Below are 19650 nucleotides of genomic sequence, written 5' to 3'. Positions count from 1 at the left end.
CATTTCCCCACGATTGTCTGCAACCCATCATATAATCGATCTTTAATCCCTTCATTGCAATCGTCGGTAGGCGCATAGCATTGGATGACGCTCATTGTAATACCCTCTTTCTTCTTTGTTTTGAAGGATGCTTTGATGATCCTTCGTCCATGAGATTTCCATCCTATAAATGTATTTTAGGCTTGTTTGGGAAGCATAAATGCAACCCCTTGTGTATGTGGAGCATTCTCTTCTTAATGGCCGGAGTATAACGGGAGCTCTCCTGATGATAGTCGTTGTTGTCCAACCTGCGTACAATGTGTTTCACTGATCCCAGGCACCTCAAGGTTATATCTCCTTAATTCCGAAGCAATTTTGAAGGCTCTTCCGGTCTTCCACGCTGTACAGGAATTTCGTGTACCTAGACAAATGGTTGTTTTGGTTTTCAGAAGAGGCATCGGCTTCGTGGCTTTCGAAGGATCTCGGTTTTCACAATGAGGCGTCGAAACTCTTCTAAATGGAGACCTTCTAACTCCCAGGGCAAAGTTTAAATGGTTTGAATTATTTTTTCTGGTTAGCGTTTTTTAGCGGGTTAGTTTTCTACGAGATGGGGTCGCTAGACCCATGCCCAACCCTCCTCCTTTATCGGGGCTTGAGACCTGTATTAGCTCCCGGAGGGGCTATAGGCGGAGTTATTTATCATTGGATCCTAATTATAACGATTCTGTTTCCGGTTTCGTCAGATTTGTGTAGATATTTTCTTGGTGAATGTTTTGATCCTTGTTCTAGTTATGATTATCATTGGTTTTAAGTTTATTATTGATAGAGTCGATGACTAATAACTCCTCTACTTTGCCATATATTTGATAGAACCTTTAGGGTATCATTCCTTGATATACTAAAACAACTATGTGAGTATACACATGATATTTGATATTATTATTGTCAATCGCTAATTCGTCAACACATACTCTAAATTTACATAGTAATGACGGTTAGAATGCTTTGATTACGTATTTTGTATTCAGTCAAATCGTATGTGGCTAAGATACTGAAAATATCATTGTGATAATGATGTGTTTCATTGTTTGGCCTGTATATTAATAAACGTTACCTTTGTCCGACTTTGGGAATCTACTTTGGGCAAGTTCGGAAATTCTGCTGAGATCTGATTTTGAAGCCTTCCACCCGAAAGCCATGATCGCCATCTTATTAGCAAAATGAAGGGTAATTGGTAAGTTTATCGACCTCAGTCAGATTTCTGTCAAGAACTGTATTTACCCATGCACCCTTATCCACTAGACAGAGGAAGCCAGAGTTCCGTCTTTAAAGCAAAAACGTGAGTGTCTATGCTAACCTTCTCAGTTACAGCAACTTGCGGAGTGCCACAAGTGTTCGGAGTTTGACAACATCTTAACCAGTTATATTTTTTATGATCAAAATATCCCAACCCGGTCAATTCAAGTGTGAGAAGCGAAGAGGTTCGAAGATATATTTGATAGAATATCGATATAGCTAGAAGTGACCAATCTAAGCTGGCTAGTGGTTGTAAGAGATGCGAGGCACAACGTATTTGTTGGTGATCTGGTGCAGATTCATGACCGAGCGCCTTCAGCTAGTTGAGTCCAGTAAAACTAATGTGGTCAGCAACAAGTGTCAAAGACTTACAGAACTATTGATTTGGAGAATATAGTTACATCTACAGATCACTCCCCAAGTTTGAAGAGCCTGAATTTTGAACCCAATGAGGTTTTTGTTGGCAAACACTCTTCTGATATCTTTCTATGTTCATCAGCGCCTGGTAGTCATTCCTTACTTTAGGGGGCTACGTTGTACAATTTAATCATAATTTATAGTACAATGAAGATTAATATTCTTCGGAACCTTCATCGGATTTCCATCTTTAACAACCGTCCAAGAAAAGAAAAAGGGAATTGTAAGTGCATGCAGAATTAAACTCGTACGAGCGGAAGGGTAAAAAACCGAAGTGTTGTCGCGATTGTTGATTATCGGATGAGGTATCATAACTGTGAGGCTCGTGTCTTCCGATTGTATCGAAGGAAAATCGACATGACTAGGGTTTCTTTCTAAATACGCGAATTTGAAGCGATCAATGCCTATGCTATCGTTAGTTCAGTTTCTACGGTTTATATAGTACTTACGCTAAAGAACTTCGAAGATTTCTTCGTATTCCGTTTTGAGAGGTCGTGGAAGTTAGTCGTGATGTACATAGACGTGTGTACCATACAATAGGACAGGTTGAAAGAAAACATCAGTTGATTGTGGTCTATTGGAAACAGATTTAACTGGATGCATGGCGTTTGTAAGCATGCTCTTGTAAGAGATTAGACCTATATTCGTTGAAGAGGATGAAGGATCCACTGATTCTCCCGGAAGTCGGAGTACCATTCCATTAACGAGTTGGACTGACGTGAATAAAATGTCAACCTTCACTCCATCGCGATTACCGAGTAGAACGAGTGGAAGAACGTCGATCCACTGTGAAACGCTTGCAGTTGAGAGCGAAGCTTCAAGCTATCGATGAAAGCGTTCCACCAACTCGTTACTTTACAGTTGTCCGAAATCGAGTGACTCCTAATAATGTAGTCAGACAATGGAAAAGTCCTGATTCAAATTGGCGTTCAAAGTCTGTAGTGATGGTTGAATAGCAGACGAAGTTTGCTACCCATAGTTCGACGAAGACGTGGGCCATTGCTTCATTAGTAATGTCCTTGATTTGTGCTGCTTCTGGTCATCGTGTGAAACGGTCTACACAAGTTAAGAGACAAGAGCGTCCATTTGAATCTGGTAAGGGTCATATCGAATCATGATTAACATATTCAAAGTGAGCGTTGGAAGTTTTGCGAGAGCCTAAGGAACATTCGTTGTGTCTAATCATCTTAGATTTCTGACAGCTTGCACATGAGTGTGCACACTCCATTATGTCTTTATTCATACCAGGCCAACACAATCGTTTTACAATGAGCTTGATAATTCCTCGAAAGCCTGAACGAGAGCATTTGAGTACTGGATTGAAGGCGTTGCCTTGATAGTGTTTGGGCACTTAATTGTTTTCAAGTCGTGACTTATTATTACTCCTAAGTTTTTACGTTCCTAAGCACGTGGAAGAGATGTACCATCAATGATATAATGGTAACTGTTACCGTGTCCGATGTGCATGAGCACGCTCTTCCTGGAATTAACTTCTAAGCCCCAATCACGAGCCCATCTAACTAATTCGTTTAAGTCAGCTTGGGGATGAAAACGATCAGCCTCACTTCTTATTGTCGTCTAGATTTCGACATCATCCTCAAACAATAATGTCGACAACTTAAGCAATAACGGTAATTCATTAAAATGGAGAAGGAAAAGTAGAGGGGTGGTGCCTCGGGGTAAATCACTTTTGACTGGCCTCCATTCGGATAGCGTTCCATTAACCCTCATTCTCTGTCTGAGGTTACATAAGAAGTTTCCTATCCATTCCTATACAGCACCTGTCGTTCCGGAGTTCGAGAGCTTCTGCATAATACCGAAATGTGAAACATTGTCAAATGCTTTTCTAAAATCTATGAATATCGCATTGACAAACAGGCCATTATCTAGGACTGCTGTCCGATCCCCTCGCAATAAGTTAGTCAAGCACGAACGCTTGTTACGAAACCCACGTTGTTCAGGATTTAACAGATTGTACGAATCTATGTGACTTTGTAACTTTGCCCGAATTATCTTTTCAAGTAACTTAACAACTTTGCTGGTTAGGCTGACAGGTCGGTAGTTAGATAAGATCTGTGTCTGACCATCCTTAAATATAAGACTGACTATAACGTTCTTCCAGTCTCTAGGGAGTTGAGCTAGTGAGAAGGACATGTTGAAGAGCGTCGAGAGCGGTCTTGAAATAATGTCCGCAAGAGATGACAGCAGTCGTGCATGTAACCGAACCGGGCACGGTATCTTACAAGGTTTGGGGTAAGTTATCAATGGGAGGACGATTTCCTCAGTCACGTATATAGATCCGATGGCTGGTATCTCGTTGTAAATAGGACAAATAGTTGTAACACCAGTACACGTAGAGTAAACTTCACTAAAATAGTTTGCAAGTGTCTCAGCTTTTGCTAGATTTGATTCAGCCAGTGAATGTGGATCTTCTTGTAATAGTAACGTGTGGATACCGCCAATTCGATTTGTTCGCCGTTTAACGTACGAAAACAATCGTTTCGGACAAGTACGGCTATTATATGTTAACTATCCCTCGTAAATAGTACAGGATTTAACTATGGTCTTTTTACATATATTCCGGATTTGTTTACATTCGAACTTAAATGACGCCTGTCATGTTGACAAGAATAAGTCCCAGAAGTTTTTCCTACTCCTCTAAAACCTCCGGATTTCATTAATAATCCATGTCGGGCAATGTGATAGCTTACGTGTTGACCTGGGATAAACGGTGATGTTACGGACTGTGATTTAGCTTTAGACTTATTCCATTCGTCTTCGATCGATCGATCCACATCGACCGACCAGTCAATCGAGATAGCACAATTTCTAATTGCCAGAATATTAACTCGTCAAATATTGGGATGATGTTGAGCACATACAAATTGTACACCGTGCGTCCGAAACGTAAAGCAAAGTACAAAGTGATCAACATTCACTAGTGGCGGAAGGTGCTGAATGTCGACGACATCTTCAAAGTGGTGTGTGAGGACAACGTCCAGCAATGATGAATCACGTTCCAAGTCAATATGAATCGTTTTTACGACACATTGTACAAGTGCACATTGAATAACTATTGATAGGTCACTATCGAACTCCCACCTGAAGCTGTAAGCTCTATCCAATTGATATGCTGTGTGTTGAAGTCTCCAATGATGAGACAAAATTCTGTCTTACTCCAAGAACAGATGTGTCTTGAGAAAAAGTCGTCAGCAAGACAACATGGACTACGATATATTCCTCTTATAGTCACTAACTCGTTTCCAGACTTAACTGTACAAAATGCTACCTCACATGTACCACTAACAAGCGCCTCCGATATGATGGATTGAATAAGAAAGTGATCCCTAACATATAACACTAAGCCTCCCCCCTTGCGACTTATAACTCTATCACTTCTGATACAGATGTAGCCTGCAATGATGAGAGAACACACTGTATCTACGGTTAGCCAAGTTTCTGTGCCAACAATTATATCGAGACCTAATTTATCCACCATCAAATTTAGCTCGGACATTTTATTTCGAAGACTGCGGGAATTCGTGTAGCATACATTTAAGGTGTTTTGGGAATCATACGTTCTACCCATACAGGTCTCGCAAGCATTAGCTTCCAAGACCTGACTACCCGAAAACCCTTAATCGTAATGTTCGTTTCTTCATTTAGCTTTCGAGTTCTTAACTCTTTAAAAGCATTCTTCCACTTGATCCGATCCTCAAACGGTCAATCTGGTCAAATACGAATATTTGAATCACGAGTTTTGTGTGCATAATTCAATATTACGTCTCTTCGAAATTCCAGAGTACCAAATCCAAGATCCTTCTTTGTCGGGTCTCACCTCCAACCCCTTTACCGAGTATTATAATCTTCGTCATATGTACTCCTGAAACCCCTTCAGGCAGTACATTTCTGATGACCGATTCCACTAACTGTAGATCGTGCACGTGTCTTTTATTAGGGTCATTGTCTTTCGACTCTTCTAGATTCCAAATAATTAAAATGGGAACGTGTTTAACATCTTTAAAAGTCGTATTCATGGCTTCCGATCGTGATGTCAGATCTTGACAGTTAACTGCTGAAATCTTACAATCAGCTTTCCTTGTAACACTGTCGTAGGAGTCGAGCGAATGACTCATGACAATGTTTGATGAGGAAGAACTTTTCCCATCTACGATAGGGTTAAATATAGTCTTACTTTGGGACTTTGGCGAAGTAATTTGATAGGCAGAATGTGAGTCGACCAAGGACGTTTCAAATAAACAGGCGCTTTCTCTGGCTACCTACATAAAGGTAAAATCAAAACACACAAGTACAATATCATTTTAACTAAAATAAATATAATCAACGTGTAAATAGTAGTTTTGATGCGTAATTTACGATCGAAATAGTGGATTTAACTCAACTAGAAAAAACATCACAGTCTTTTTTAAATAACGTATCAGTATCACAAGTAATAATCGTCAGTATAGTTTAAATGGTCCAAATGATTGTGGACGGAATAGAAGAAGCTTTCGCTTAACGGGCTTCTGTGTCGAGTAGCAGTGGATCACCAATACCTCCAGGCAGGGACCTATTTATATTAACGATGATAAGAAAAAAAGAAATTGTAAATCATAATAACTTATCCTTAGTCCTTAGGAATAGGTCAAGTTTCCTCTTAAATGACTCCTGGGAAGTCGTTTGGACTAGTTCAGCCGGCAACCAATTACAGAATTTGATAACTCTTAAGGAATAGAAGTTCTTGTCTACAGTCCGTTCTGCTATGCTAGGTCTCCAGTTTCTGGATGTTACCTCTTAGGTTAATGTTGTGACTAAGCTTAAGTAGATGTTTAAGGGAATGACCAGAAGTGTTAAGGATACTGTAAGTCATAAGAAGGTCACCTCTAAGACGCCTGTACTCTAACGGGTAAAGGTTAAGTGATCGGAGGCTCTCTTCGTAAGGTTTGAATTTCAGTCCCCGAACCGATTTCGTGGCTCGACGTTGGATACGTTCCAGAGTGTCCTTATCCTTTTGGAGGGAGGAAGGAAATACTATATTTCCGTACTGTTAATGGGGGCGAATAAAACTGTTGAAGAATATGTGGAAGGTTCTACCATCAAACTGGCCAAAAATGCGCTTCAATGTTACCAGTGCAAGGTTTGCTTGAAAGGCGTGAGGATGCAACGGATGTTCTAGCTTTACAACTAGCTACCAGTAGCACCTTCTATATTCGATCGTTCCCAGTCAGATAGAAATCAGAAGTCAGACGAGAAGAGGCAGGAAAGATATATTTGATTCGTTACCAATATATCGAGGACCTTTTCTATAAGCTGGCTAATGAAACGTAGGAGCTGTGTCCCACGCCGTGTTGCAACGTGATCTGGTACGGATGCATGACCGAAAGCCTTCAGCTAAACAAGTCCACTTAAACAACGTGGTCAGCATCCAATGTCGAACACTTAATGAGCTATTGATTTTGGGGAATTATTTACAGCTACAGATCACTCCCCTCCTAGTGAGGTAGTGATGCCCCTAAGACGTGACCAGCCAGAAGTTTAAACCCAACGAGTGTGTCGCTGGTAAACACTCTTCTGATAGCTTGCTTCGTGTAGCGTCTGGTCGTCTCTCCTTAAACTATGGGACCAAAATGTACAACATAGCAACAAAGAAATATAGTACAATGAAAATTTCGGTTCCTTGCGAAACTTCGTCGTTCTTTTCCAGCCGTCCTGGAAAAGAGGAGAAATAAAACGTGTGAGTGCATGCCGAAAATACACTCGTACTTGCGTAAGGACACAAGATGAGTGGGGGATAAAATGAATAAACTAATACACTTACAAACAGCGTGAAAGCGATCGGAAAAAAAACTGGTTTTTTTTTATAAATATATATAAAAATATAAATACGCTCAAAAAAATAAAATGTTTAGTATTTTTGGCTTTGTTTTATATAAATAAAAAAATGAGCATATTAAAAAAAAATTTTTAATAAACAATGAAAGGGTAATTCAAGATAAAACCTGTGTCCTACGTGCAATATTCGTTAAGATGTTCTGGAAATCTCACTCGTCTTCCAGAACGCGTTGTTTTAGGTTTATCTATCGTCGTTGACGAAGTATCAAGTTGTGTGTCGGTTGTCGTGTAGGGTACTACGAGTGTAGTAGCTGTGTCGTTTGCTTGTACCGAAGGAAAATCGACGTAGCTAGGGTTTCCTTCTAAGTACGCTGCTTTGAGTCGATCGATACTGATGCTATCGTTCGCACCGTTCTTATCGACTACATAGTACTTAGGTTCGCGTTGAAGAACTTTGAAGGGTCCTTCGTATGCGGACTCAAGGGGTCGTCGATGTGAGTCTCGACGAATGAAGACGTGTGTACTATGTCGTAATTCGGGTTGAACGAAAACGTCAGTTGATTGAGGTCGAGTGTGAGCAGGTTTAACTGAACGCATAGCGTTTGTAAGCCTACTCGTGTAAGAGTTTAGATCCATGTTCAATGAAGAAGCTGAAGGATCCACGAATTCTCCTGGGAGTCGGAGTGTCGTTCCGTAAACGAGTTGAGATGCCGTGTATCCAATGTCAGCTTTCACTGCATTGCGGATACCTAGCAAGACGAGTGGAAGAGCGTCTGTCCACTGTGAAACGTTTAAAGCTGATAATGAAGCTTTTAGTTGTCGATGAAAACGTTCTACCAAACCGTTTGCTTGTGGGTGGTAGGCGGTCGTTCGGAAGCGCGTGATTCCTAAAAGTGAGGTTAGACAACGGAAAAGTCCAGATTCGAACTGGCGTCCGCGGTCTGTAATGATGGTTGAAGGGCAGCCGAAATTTGCTACCCATCGTTCGACGAAAGCGCGGGCCACGGTTTCAGCAGTAATGTCCTTAATCGGTACTGCTTCTGGCCATCGAGTGAAACGGTCTAAGCATGTTAAGAGATATGAGTATCCGTTCGAGTCGGGTAAGGGTCCTACCAAATCTAGATGGACGTGGTCGAAACGAGCGTCAGGGGTTTTGAAAGAGCCTAAGGGACATTTGTTGTGTCTGATCACCTTAGATTTCTGACAGCTTACACAGGAGCGTGCCCACTCCCTCACGTCTTTATTCATGCCAGGCCAACAAAAGCGTTCGGCTATAAGTTTGACTGTTGCACGAGCACCTGGATGAGAAAGATTGTGCAACGTATTGAAGACGTTGCGTCGATAATGTTTTGGTACTATTGGACGATCCCTACCTGTAGATGTGTCACAGAGTAAGGTTTCCTTACCTGTTCCCATCTGCTTAATACTTAGTTTAAGAGTTGTCGAGGATAACTCATGCTGAAGATCAATGTCTTCTTTTTGAAGCTGAGCGAGTTTAAGAAGGTCGATTCCTTGGAAACTGTTCAAGGAACTTATTCGAGACAAGGCGTCTGCGACTACATTGTTAGCTCCAGAAATGTGTTGTATGTCTGAAGTAAACTGCGAAATGTAGTCGAGTTGTCGAGACTCTCGCGGTGAGTACTTGTCTGAAGATGAACTTAAAGAGAAGGTAAGAGGTTTGTGATCGGTAAAAAGCGTGAATTCTCTTCCTTCGATGGAATGTTGGAAATGCCGTACAGCACAATACATAGCTAGGAGTTCCCTACCGAACGTGCTGTACCTAGATTCAGCGTCTAGCAACCGTCTCGAGAAAAATCCTAAAGGTTGCCACGAGTTGTTAACCCATTGTTGTAAGACTCCTCCGATTGCTGAGTCGGATGCGTCTACGGCGATACTAATGGGCGCTCGAGTGTCCTGATGAGCAAGCGGGGTTGCTTTAGCGATGTGTTCCTTAACTGTGGAGAATGCTTTACGGTCTGTGTCGTCTAGACTAATTGATTTCGCATTTCCACGAAGCTGATCGGTTAACGGTTTCATAAGGGATGCGCATTTGGGTATGAACCGTCTATAGAAACTTACAAGTCCGTTAAAAGTTCGTAAGTGCTTGATCGTGGTCGGATCTGGGTAATCCAGAATGGCCGCCACTTTGCTCCTAAGGGGTCGGATGCCTTGGGCATCAATTGTGTGTCCTAAGAAGTCTAAGGAGTTAGTCCCGATTTGGCATTTCTGAATGTTGACAGTAATGCCATGCCTTTGGAGTCGATCGAAAACAATGTCCAGATGCTTGAGATGTGATTCTCTGTCATCAACATACGCATGTACGAAGTTGAGACCTCGGAAGACATCGTCGATAAACCTTTGGAAGGTTTGAGCCGCATTTCTTAAACCAAAAGGCATTCGTAGAAATTCGTAAAGACCGAAAGGAGTGATGATGGCGGTTTTAGGAATGTCGTCAGGTGCCATCGGTATTTGGTTATAAGCTTTAACCAAGTCGATTTTCGAAAAGACAGTTGTACCTTTCAAGGTAGCTGTCAAATCGTGAATATGAGGCAGCGGGTAACGATCGGGAATGGTTTTAGCATTCAGACGCCGATAATCACCAATTGGACGCTAATCATTGCTGTCCTTTTTAGGGACCATGTGCAATGGGGATGCCCATGGACTATTCGATGGTCGAATTATCCCTAGGTCCATCATGTGGTCGAATTCGTTCTTAGCTAACCTAAGCTTCTCGGGAGCGAGTCTTCGAGCTTTCGAGAATACAGGTGGTCCTGTAGTCGAGATGTGATGTGTAACATTGCTGGTTACACAAGGTAATTTCGATTGCGATTGGTATATCCCGGGGTATTTGTCGAGTACTGATTGGTACAAGGGGTCTATGGTGTGCTTAATCGTGACTGGGGATAACCTGCAACCGGAACAAGGAGTTACGCAAACAGATAACTTAGTGTTTCCGTCTATTAACGTTCGTGAGCGTGTGTCGGTGAGCAGATTGTGGTATTGTAGCAGGTCTATACCAATGATTGGCATAGAGACATCTGCAACAACGAAAATCCAGTGTATGGGTTTGCGTAAACCCACGTTAAGGTAGACGTACCTTTTACCGTAAGTAGAGATCGGCTTTCCGTTTGCCGCCTGTAAACTTAAAACAGACTCGTGAAGTCTGTCGTCGGGATTTGCTGGAAGAACGCTAACTTCTGTGCCAGTGTCGACGAGGTAGCGAACTTTCGTAGTCACATCCGTGACGTATAAATGACGGCTGTGTTCGCCGGCTACGGTTGCCGTTAACGCGTGCCGGCTGGGAAGTTTCCCGAACTGTTTTTCGTGTCACTCGATTTTGGGGTCGGATAATTGCAGGGCTTCCTGCAATTTCTAGAGGATTTACCGTACTGGTTGTGATACCAGCACCAGTCGGGGTTGTCTGTCTCTCGTGGTCGAGAGACGGATCTCTTACGTGAAACGCTCCTACGTGAGGATTTTGACCGACTACGGTCATTACGAACTCTAAGATATCTTGTAAGCGTGTGACATAGTTCGGCCATGTCAGTCGAGGTCGATTGGGGTTTTTCTTTGATAGTAAAAACCTCGGCCTTAGAAAATTTGGTGATTTCCAAGATTCGATCGGCAGATGCAGCTAGTTCATCTATGGCATTGTTTTGAAATGAAACAAGCACTGCCTGCACCTGTTGAGGGAGTTTAGACAAGAAAAGTTGTCTAAATAGGCCATCATCGAAAGTTCGTTGGCCAATGACTTCTCTCATTCTAAGCAACATGTCCGTCGCAGAACCATGTTGTAAGTCGATATTGTTAAGGAGTTGGTCTAACCGTTGTCGATCAGTTAGGTCTCCGCGTTTTAAAATCGATAGTTTAAGCGTTTCGTAAGGTTCGGGAACATCACTAGTAAACATACTAGGTGTTACGTACCTGTTAAACTCGCGCGGTAACGCCTTAACTACCGCGAGAAAACGTGTGCGCGAGTCCGTGATTCCGTGCATGCAAAAATCGGCTTCTGCATAGCAGAACCAGGACTCGATATTGTCGGGCCAAAATGGCGTTAACTGAATCGAAATAGGGGGAATAGACTTTAACTTAAGAACCTTAGGAGAGTGTTCCGTCATAGTAATATAGATAACGAAAAATGTCTAATTAAAATATATCCGAGAAAAAAAAATTCGCGAAAAAAACAGTATATCACAATATATAAAATTCAAATAAAGAATAACAATGAATAATAATATTCCAAAATGGAACAGACTCACAGTATATTGACTTGGTGTACCAGATCACGTCGGGTTCACCACTGAGGATGCAACGGATGTTCTAGCTTTACAACTAGCTACCAGTAGCACCTTCTATATTCGATCGTTCCCAGTCAGATAGAAATCAGAAGTCAGACGAGAAGAGGCAGGAAAGATATATTTGATTCGTTACCAATATATCGAGGACCTTTTCTATAAGCTGGCTTATGAAACGTAGGAGCTGTGTCCCACGCCGTGTTGCAACGTGATCTGGTACGGATGCATGACCGAAAGCCTTCAGCTAAACAAGTCCACTTAAACAACGTGGTCAGCATCCAATGTCGAACACTTAATGAGCTATTGATTTTGGGGAATTATTTACAGCTACAGGCGTTTTTGTCACAGTAGCGTGCGACTTCAAGTCGTAGGGTACCAACACTCCTAAATCTATTTCGACTTGGGATACTTCTAGAGAGGAGTTGCCTAAGTTGTAACTATAGTCTGCAACATGTCGCAGATGGACAACTTTACAATTTGAAGTGGTGAAGGTAAGTACGTTGTCGTCTGCCCAACTTTGAAGTCGAGTCAGATCCTCCTGAAGTGCCAGTATATTCTCTTGGTGGCGTTTCTCTCTCCTAAGTTTCACATCAGCAAAAAGCAATAAGTGAGATGAAATTTGTTGAGGAAGATCGTTAATGTAAATGAAGAAGAGATTTGATAGTCTGTCTCTGTCACTTAAACCTGAACCAATATCTATGTATTGTTGTGAATCTTCATAATTCAGGTTATATGCTAATGTGCTTTATTTACACTAACTTCATCCTTAAAACTACCCGTATTTTTAAAGGATCTAAACATGGAAAAGTTGGCGGGTACTCGTAAGATTTTGGAAGATTCGTTGAAACAAAAGAACTGGTTCACAGGCTTGTTGGAGAAGGTGGAAAAGAAGTCAGGTGTCGACAGACTATACATCGTAACTGGTAATAATGATGTTGAATGTTATAATTTATAAACAGGTAGTGCTGTAGTGATGTTTCTGTACCTCATTTTCGGTTATGGGACAAGCTTCCTTGCAAACCTTATTGGGTTTATCTATCCAGCGTATAGATCGTAACTTGCGCATAATTCTTTCGAAAATTCCAGAATCAAAGCATTAGAGACTTCTGATAAGGCGGACGATACAAAATGGCTCACTTACTGGGTTGTGTTCGCAACACTCAGTGTTATCGAGTCATTGACCGATATATTGTTTTTTTGGATACCATTGTATTCACTGCTGAAGGTTTGTTTTTGCTTGTGAATCGATTTCCACAGTCTCTATTTTTCTTGTTTATGATGGTCCCAACATCACCTAATGGAGCTATCCTAATCTACGAAAAAGTTATTAGACCCAACTTTTTGGCTCACGAAAAAAATATTGACAAATTCATCAATGAGGCATCAGATTTGGCTGGTGATTTTGGAAATGCCGGTAAGTGACATCTGCAGAGAATGTGTGGTACAAATTACCGTTTACTTTCAAATCTTTGGGTTACTATGTTGGTTTGAATAACAACCCTATTCAGTACTTCCTTTCCGTAAACATTATCCATAAATTGACAGGCAAGGTTACGTAGGGCGGTTGGATTGACTAAGGCCTCATATGAAGCCTGAGAACTGGACGCAATTCCGTCTGATCGGTCTCGATTTTGATCGTCCGAGTCTATGAGAAAGGAGAAAATACCTTTTTGCAATAACCATAGAGAAATCAGCCCTCCTATCATAGTGCCTGGAATATTAGCCTCAATAACTATCCAAGGGCTCGTGAAGAGAACTTGGAAAAACCAGACTTATTTCAAAACTAAACTACATTCCTTTAGAGTTGATGCTCTCCTCGTCTGGTCTTCAGTCTTCAGTAATAAGGATAGGAGGTCTAGTGACCTATTTTAATCCTTGCAGTTTGTTACACTGTGGAGGTCCAATCTCGTCTTGAATAAATCAACAGAAGGTGCTGATATTACGTGTTGTGGTAGAGAATTCCAGTAATTCACTACTCGGTGCGAGAAACGAAACTCCAGACGTAGACGATTTGATCTCGGTTTTTGGACTTTCTTCGAATGTCCTCTCAAATGATCAGCCCTAGACGGGAGAAAAAGATAGGACATGTTAGTACCAAGGTCATCGTTTAGGATACGATATGCCAATATTAGATCACCCCTTATTCGCCGGTAAGATAACGGAAATAAGTTGAGGCGTCTCAGTCTGTCTTCATAAGATAGGCCAGATAGACCTTTTACCATTTTTGTCCCGCGGCGTTGGACTCGTTCCAACATATCCGCCTCATATTTGAAACAAGGACTCGCTGCTTGAATCCCATATTCCAAATGTGGCCGTACGAAAGTTGGGTATAATAATCTAAACATTTCCCCATCCAGATACCGGAAAGATCTACGAATAGACCATAATACCCTATAGCCTTTTGCAGCAGCAGCAGCCTTACAGTGACTGGTTGTTTTGAGATCATTACTTAGTATGACCCCTAAATCTTTATAGTTTCTTACTTTGGGCAACACTAGTCCACATATTGTGTAGTGATACGAATCATCGTAGTTATTTAATTGCATCACTACACTTTTGTTAGGGTTTACTTCTGGTGACCACCCGTTCATCCATGTCACTAATGAGTTAAGATCTTCCTGTAAAACTTCTGTCTGACATTCTATATGTGGGTCTCCAAATCTTAATGTCATCGGCGAATAGTAGGACGGATGACTTAGCTATAGCTGATAATTCATTTATATAAAGTAAAAAGAGAAGAGGACCTAAAATTTTGCCTTGGGGGACTCCACTTTTTACTAGTTCCCACAATGAGAGAGCCCCATTTACTCTTACCCTTTGTCTCCTTTCATGAAGAAAGTCACTTGTCCAGTCTATGACTGCATAATGAATTCCAAAACTTTCCAGTTTTAATTTAAGACCAGAATGGGAAACCTTATCAAAGGCTTTACTTAAATCTATGAAAATGACATCTACAGGAATATTGCGATCTTTTGCCTCAGCCCAATCTTCTCTTGCAATGAGAAGATTTGTCAAACATGATAGACCTTTTCGAAAACCATGTTGTTCCTTTGACAAAAGATTATGTCTTTCCATGTAGTTTATAACAGCCATCCTAATAATTTTTTCCATCAGTTTTACAACTGCACTAGTTAAGCTGACGGGTCGATAGTTACTAACTAAATCCCTACTCCCAGCCTTATACACCGGACTGATTTTTGCGTCTTTCCAGTCTCTGGGCAATCTGGACTGCCGCAGGGACATATCAAACAGTATCGCTAAGGGTTCAGCAATAACATCTGCGAGGGCTTTCATAATCCGAGGATGAATATCATCAGGACCACTAGACTTATCAGGTTTGAGATGCTGAAGTAGGCTTAAAACAGTTTCTTTCTTAATAACTACAGGGTCCATCAACAAGTCGCCACAATCACAATGAATAGGTGATCGTTCCTCATTATTGGTAGAAAAAACTTTACTGAAATATTCCGAAAAGGCGGAAGCTTTTTCGGTATCATTTCTTGCCAAAATTAACGGATTTTCTTGTATCAAAGGTGATGGTATTCCATCACTTCTCTGAGTTCGCCTCTTTATATACGAGAATAACCGTTTTGGACTATGTTTGCAATCCCTAACCAATTGTTTTTCGTATGACCGTCTAGTCCTACTAATTAACGCTTTACAAGTATTTCTAATCTTACAATAACTGGATCTGTACTGTTCTAAGCCAGTAGAGATGAACATGTTCCAGTGTTTTTTCCTACGCCTAAGAAGTTTCTTAACTTCTTTATCCACGGTGGACTATTGTTCGGTCTACGTGAAGACAAAAACTGAAAAGTGCGGTTTTCTTACCATCTTAAGTATCATTGGTAGGATATCTGAGATGCGTTCTCCTAAATTCAAAGTATTGATTCTGGACTATCATTTATTTATCTTTTTAAACACAAATATTGGTACAAGGAAGCACCAGATAAATATGCGCCTCACAAATCTCATTTGATTTGTGTGAGGGCTGTGATACTGCCCAGGTGCCCAGACTGAAGCAGGTAGTTTTCTTAGGGGGCCACACCCCGAGCCTTTGACCTGAAGGTCTAGTCCATAAGGCAGTGAAGCATCGTGAGGAGATGCAGTCCCATGGTAGTCGGTGACCAACGATTGATTCATACGCCATTTGTCCCCTCAGGATACTGGAGTCCATGTGCACCATTGGTTTGAAGTCAGGGTTTTCCAACTCCCCTAGGTGGACCCCCCATGTCCACCAACCCGGTTAAAGCACCGGACATTCGCTTTTCGTCCTCACAACTTCGTAAACAACACCGGTGCCACGAGAAGGCAGTGAGTAGGACTTCGCTGGCAGAGGCTATATACGCGTGGCCATGTGAGAGCATTTCGAGAGGGAGAGCGGACTCTCCCCACTCTCGGCCGTACCAGGGCATTTGCGGGCTGGTCTTCATCAAACTCTGAACTGATGATAGGGGGTGAAGTAGTTGAGTGTATTGATCACTTCACTTATCCTGTAAGTCTCATCAACCTTGGTTAGTTGTTGTCTGACAAAATCTCGGGACAACATGAGAGATATTCGTCTGCCAGCCAATGGACGAGTTTGTTGTGCATTATTTTGCTCCGTTCTGTTCTATTGCTGTAAAACCGACTACCTCAGGAGTGTATTCTAAGCCATATCTGGCATCTCAAATCACTCTACTACACTATATAATTGCAACTAGAGAATCGTGAGTGACCAATAGATGCTTGTCCTGTACAGCTTTCTTTCCAACCACGACACCATGTCATAAGTGTGTCATTGCTTTTTCTAACCAACCCCAGCGTCGGGAAATAATTCACTATGTGAAATTCGCTGGGACAGCGTTCGTGGTACATGTCCAAGCCACCAAAGTCGGTCTTTCAAAACAGTGACACCAATCGAGTTATCGTCAGTGTGCCCGGGCACACGTTGCCGAACCTCCACATTACTAGCATGGTGTATGTCGACACTCCTTCGTAGACAACAGTGACTAAACAGTCGCTTAACATCCTAAATACGGTGAGGCTAGGTTTCACAAGCATTGAGCAAAACTGCTCTAATCGACACGTTGTAGTTCTGACCTTTTACAGCCAGGCTAACATCACGAAGGCACCAAAGATGGTTAAGATTAACATGAATTTCTCTGGCTTTCATCATAGGTGAGTTGATCTCATCACTCATGCCACCACCAACAATTACCCAAATACACAAATTTTTCGACTACCAACTTTTCACAACCCAAAAAGAGTTCAGGCACTGGTTCTGACAGTCTTGTACTGTGTACTTAAAAGATGCAAAGCGCATGACATGCCTACAGACATTGATTTTTAACTAGTGAAGTAGTGGTTGCATGATTTAAGAATCATCGCACAATAAGATATGGTCCTCATACTTAAGATAACAGATGCATACCAGTGGGACCAGTTCAGGAAGTCAATTTTTTACTGACGATGCTTTCAATTCCCTGGTAGTTTAACTCGTAGAGGTGAAAATGGTCAAATATCACAATTCAGTTGGTACCTGCACTTGCATCCATATGAAGCGTATAAAGTTATATATTTGTCAAAAAGATTTACACTCATTTCAAAGAAAATGTATATAGTCCAAGAAAGTCTAGGCTTAACTAGCTCCTAGAAACAAGGTATGGCAACTTGGACCGATGCATAAATGTGCTTGGTCCTGCGTTGTAGCTGACTGACTGAGCTCCTAGAAAATATAGCCAAATTGTTAAGTTGAATTGAACTATTTTTATGGGTAATGCTAAAAGAAGATACCGGGAAAGGCTGTTTACCACTTTAAATATGAAATGATCTTACTTCATCGGTAATTACCAATCTGAGTCACGTAGGGGAGGACTTCCAAATTTTGTGATCAAAAACATTGGGTGAAATAAGTCAAAACCAATGGTCATGACACTAATTATGCATCTTTGCCCATGCTTCTTTTTTGCAACCTAACTCCTGGTTATTGTATTTATATTTCGTTTCTATCCTTTTTATGGTCAGATAACATTGGTATTTTATTCTTGTTATATAATGTTATATTTAAAAGATTTTGTGTATTTCTACCGTTCATTTGTTTGGATATATACTTTCTGTTGTGATGAGATGAAGTGTTTGTGCTTTTGAATTTCAGCGAAAAAGAAGGCTGCTGAAGCTGTTTCACAGGATTTCATTGGGAAAAGGGACTAATAAAACCAATTAGTTTTTATCTGGATTGCAAACCGTAGACTATTCACTAAAATACGCCAAATAGTTTTAAGAAACTCCCCATCGTCCATTATTCGTTGCTGCATGTTCAAAATTGTGGGCGCGTTTACGTTTGCCATTAACTTTTTATTCTATCTTTTTCTCTTGTTTTCATTCCAAGTTAAATGTACTTTCTGCTTTGGCTCTTCTTCTTACCTTCCTACATTTATCTAAATCCGCAGTATCCAATTTAAAAACGTTATTCTTAAAGATAATGACTTCACATCAAAAAGGTAACTGTATGTTGTAATTTCATGTAAACTGGGTATCACAAAAATGCATCCTACTTTTTGAGTTTATCTTTTCTTTACCATTAAATAAAATGTGATGGCTTAACAAAATGTACGTTTTTCTATGCTTTGTCTTTTCACTTGTACGTATATGCTGTTGAAAGATCTTTTTATTTCCTCATTTGTATCATTGCTTTTCATGTCACTAACCTCTTATTTAATAAAGAATAGAATGTGAAATGACTGACACTAACTTATTTCGCATAATCATTATTGTATTTCTAACAAATTTACTTAGCTTGTTATTGGATATTTCACTAACCAATGGAATACATTTAAATTTGTGGATTTGAGATGATTTTCTTGTCACCTTTCTACACTTTACATCTACCCACCGTTAATTTGGAGTTGCCTTTCTCTTCGGTAATAATATTGTTTGTATGTTTCTTCGTTTATGGAGTCGTATCTAAATGATTTGAGTTGTTGACTGTCAGTTTATTTTATTGCGTATTGTGCTTCTATCTACCTGTGCAGGTGAGTAACATCATTAACCTTCGTATAACAGATATAGTTTACGATCATTTGTTCTTGTTGATCAAGCTCTATAAAGTTAAATTGAAGTCCCTACTGGGTTGTGTTATTGTTAAGACGTATTTTTTCGTCTCGAAAACCTTTTCTCGCGTTACCTGAGTACCTATCAATCAGTAGTGTGATAGTTCGTGTCCGTTAGAAGGAACAGGTACATTGTCCAACTCATTTTTTCCTTCGGTTATCCAGTTGGGACACCCTCTGATATACGGAGTTCCGCTTATGGTTGAAAGCCTGAATCCATTATGATTCTAAAAAAGTACTGAATTAATTAGTCTTAAAACATTTTATGAGACCTAGAGAAAGATCAGGAAAAAAAAGACAAATCTAGACTAACAAGAACCTATATAGTGTGTTCACTGGTGAACAAAAGAAATGAGAGACAGAGAGGTCAAGGGCTATAGGTTTCATGAAACATTTTTTTGGTTCACTAAAAAATGTATTAGATATCTTAGGTATTATGTATTAGATATTAGTTATGTATTATTACGTATTATTATGTATTAGATATTAGTCATCTTACGTAACCTCCCCCCGCATTCGAAAGTTACGGAAGTGTAATTGTGATCTAGGGGAAACATTTCACGTTCCGTTAAAGTTCAGGTTAAGTATTGACAAATGTGTCTAACACATCTCTCAACATCGAACTGTACCACAGTATTTAATTAAAGGGTATGTCTGCTCAAAATCTACGGGCATATTTATGTTCCATAAGAATTTAGTTTTCGTTCTTGTTAAGTGAAGGATAGTTACATAAGAAACTT

The 19650-nt window shown here is 40.6% G+C and overlaps 1 protein-coding gene across 1 annotated transcript; it reads left to right on the top strand.

Annotated features, from left to right (window-relative positions):
• Positions 1-12618: 12618 nt before the first annotated feature.
• On the top strand, positions 12619-18878 carry Smp_099890 (putative polyposis locus protein 1 homolog; the record flags this gene model as incomplete). Its single annotated transcript, XM_018794941.1, has 5 exons — positions 12619-12742; positions 12779-12872; positions 12906-13044; positions 13077-13233; positions 17956-18878. 5 exons carry the CDS (start codon positions 12619-12621, stop codon positions 18009-18011), a joined length of 570 nt encoding a protein of 189 aa, XP_018649303.1. The 3' UTR covers positions 18012-18878.
• Positions 18879-19650: the final 772 nt, after the last annotated feature.

Source organism: Schistosoma mansoni, chromosome 1, assembly GCF_000237925.1.
Source record: "Schistosoma mansoni strain Puerto Rico chromosome 1, complete genome".
NCBI classification, from domain to species: Eukaryota; Metazoa; Platyhelminthes; class Trematoda; order Strigeidida; family Schistosomatidae; genus Schistosoma; species Schistosoma mansoni.
The sequence above is the reverse complement of the archived record's forward strand: the minus strand, read 5'-3'. Positions and strand labels throughout refer to the sequence as shown.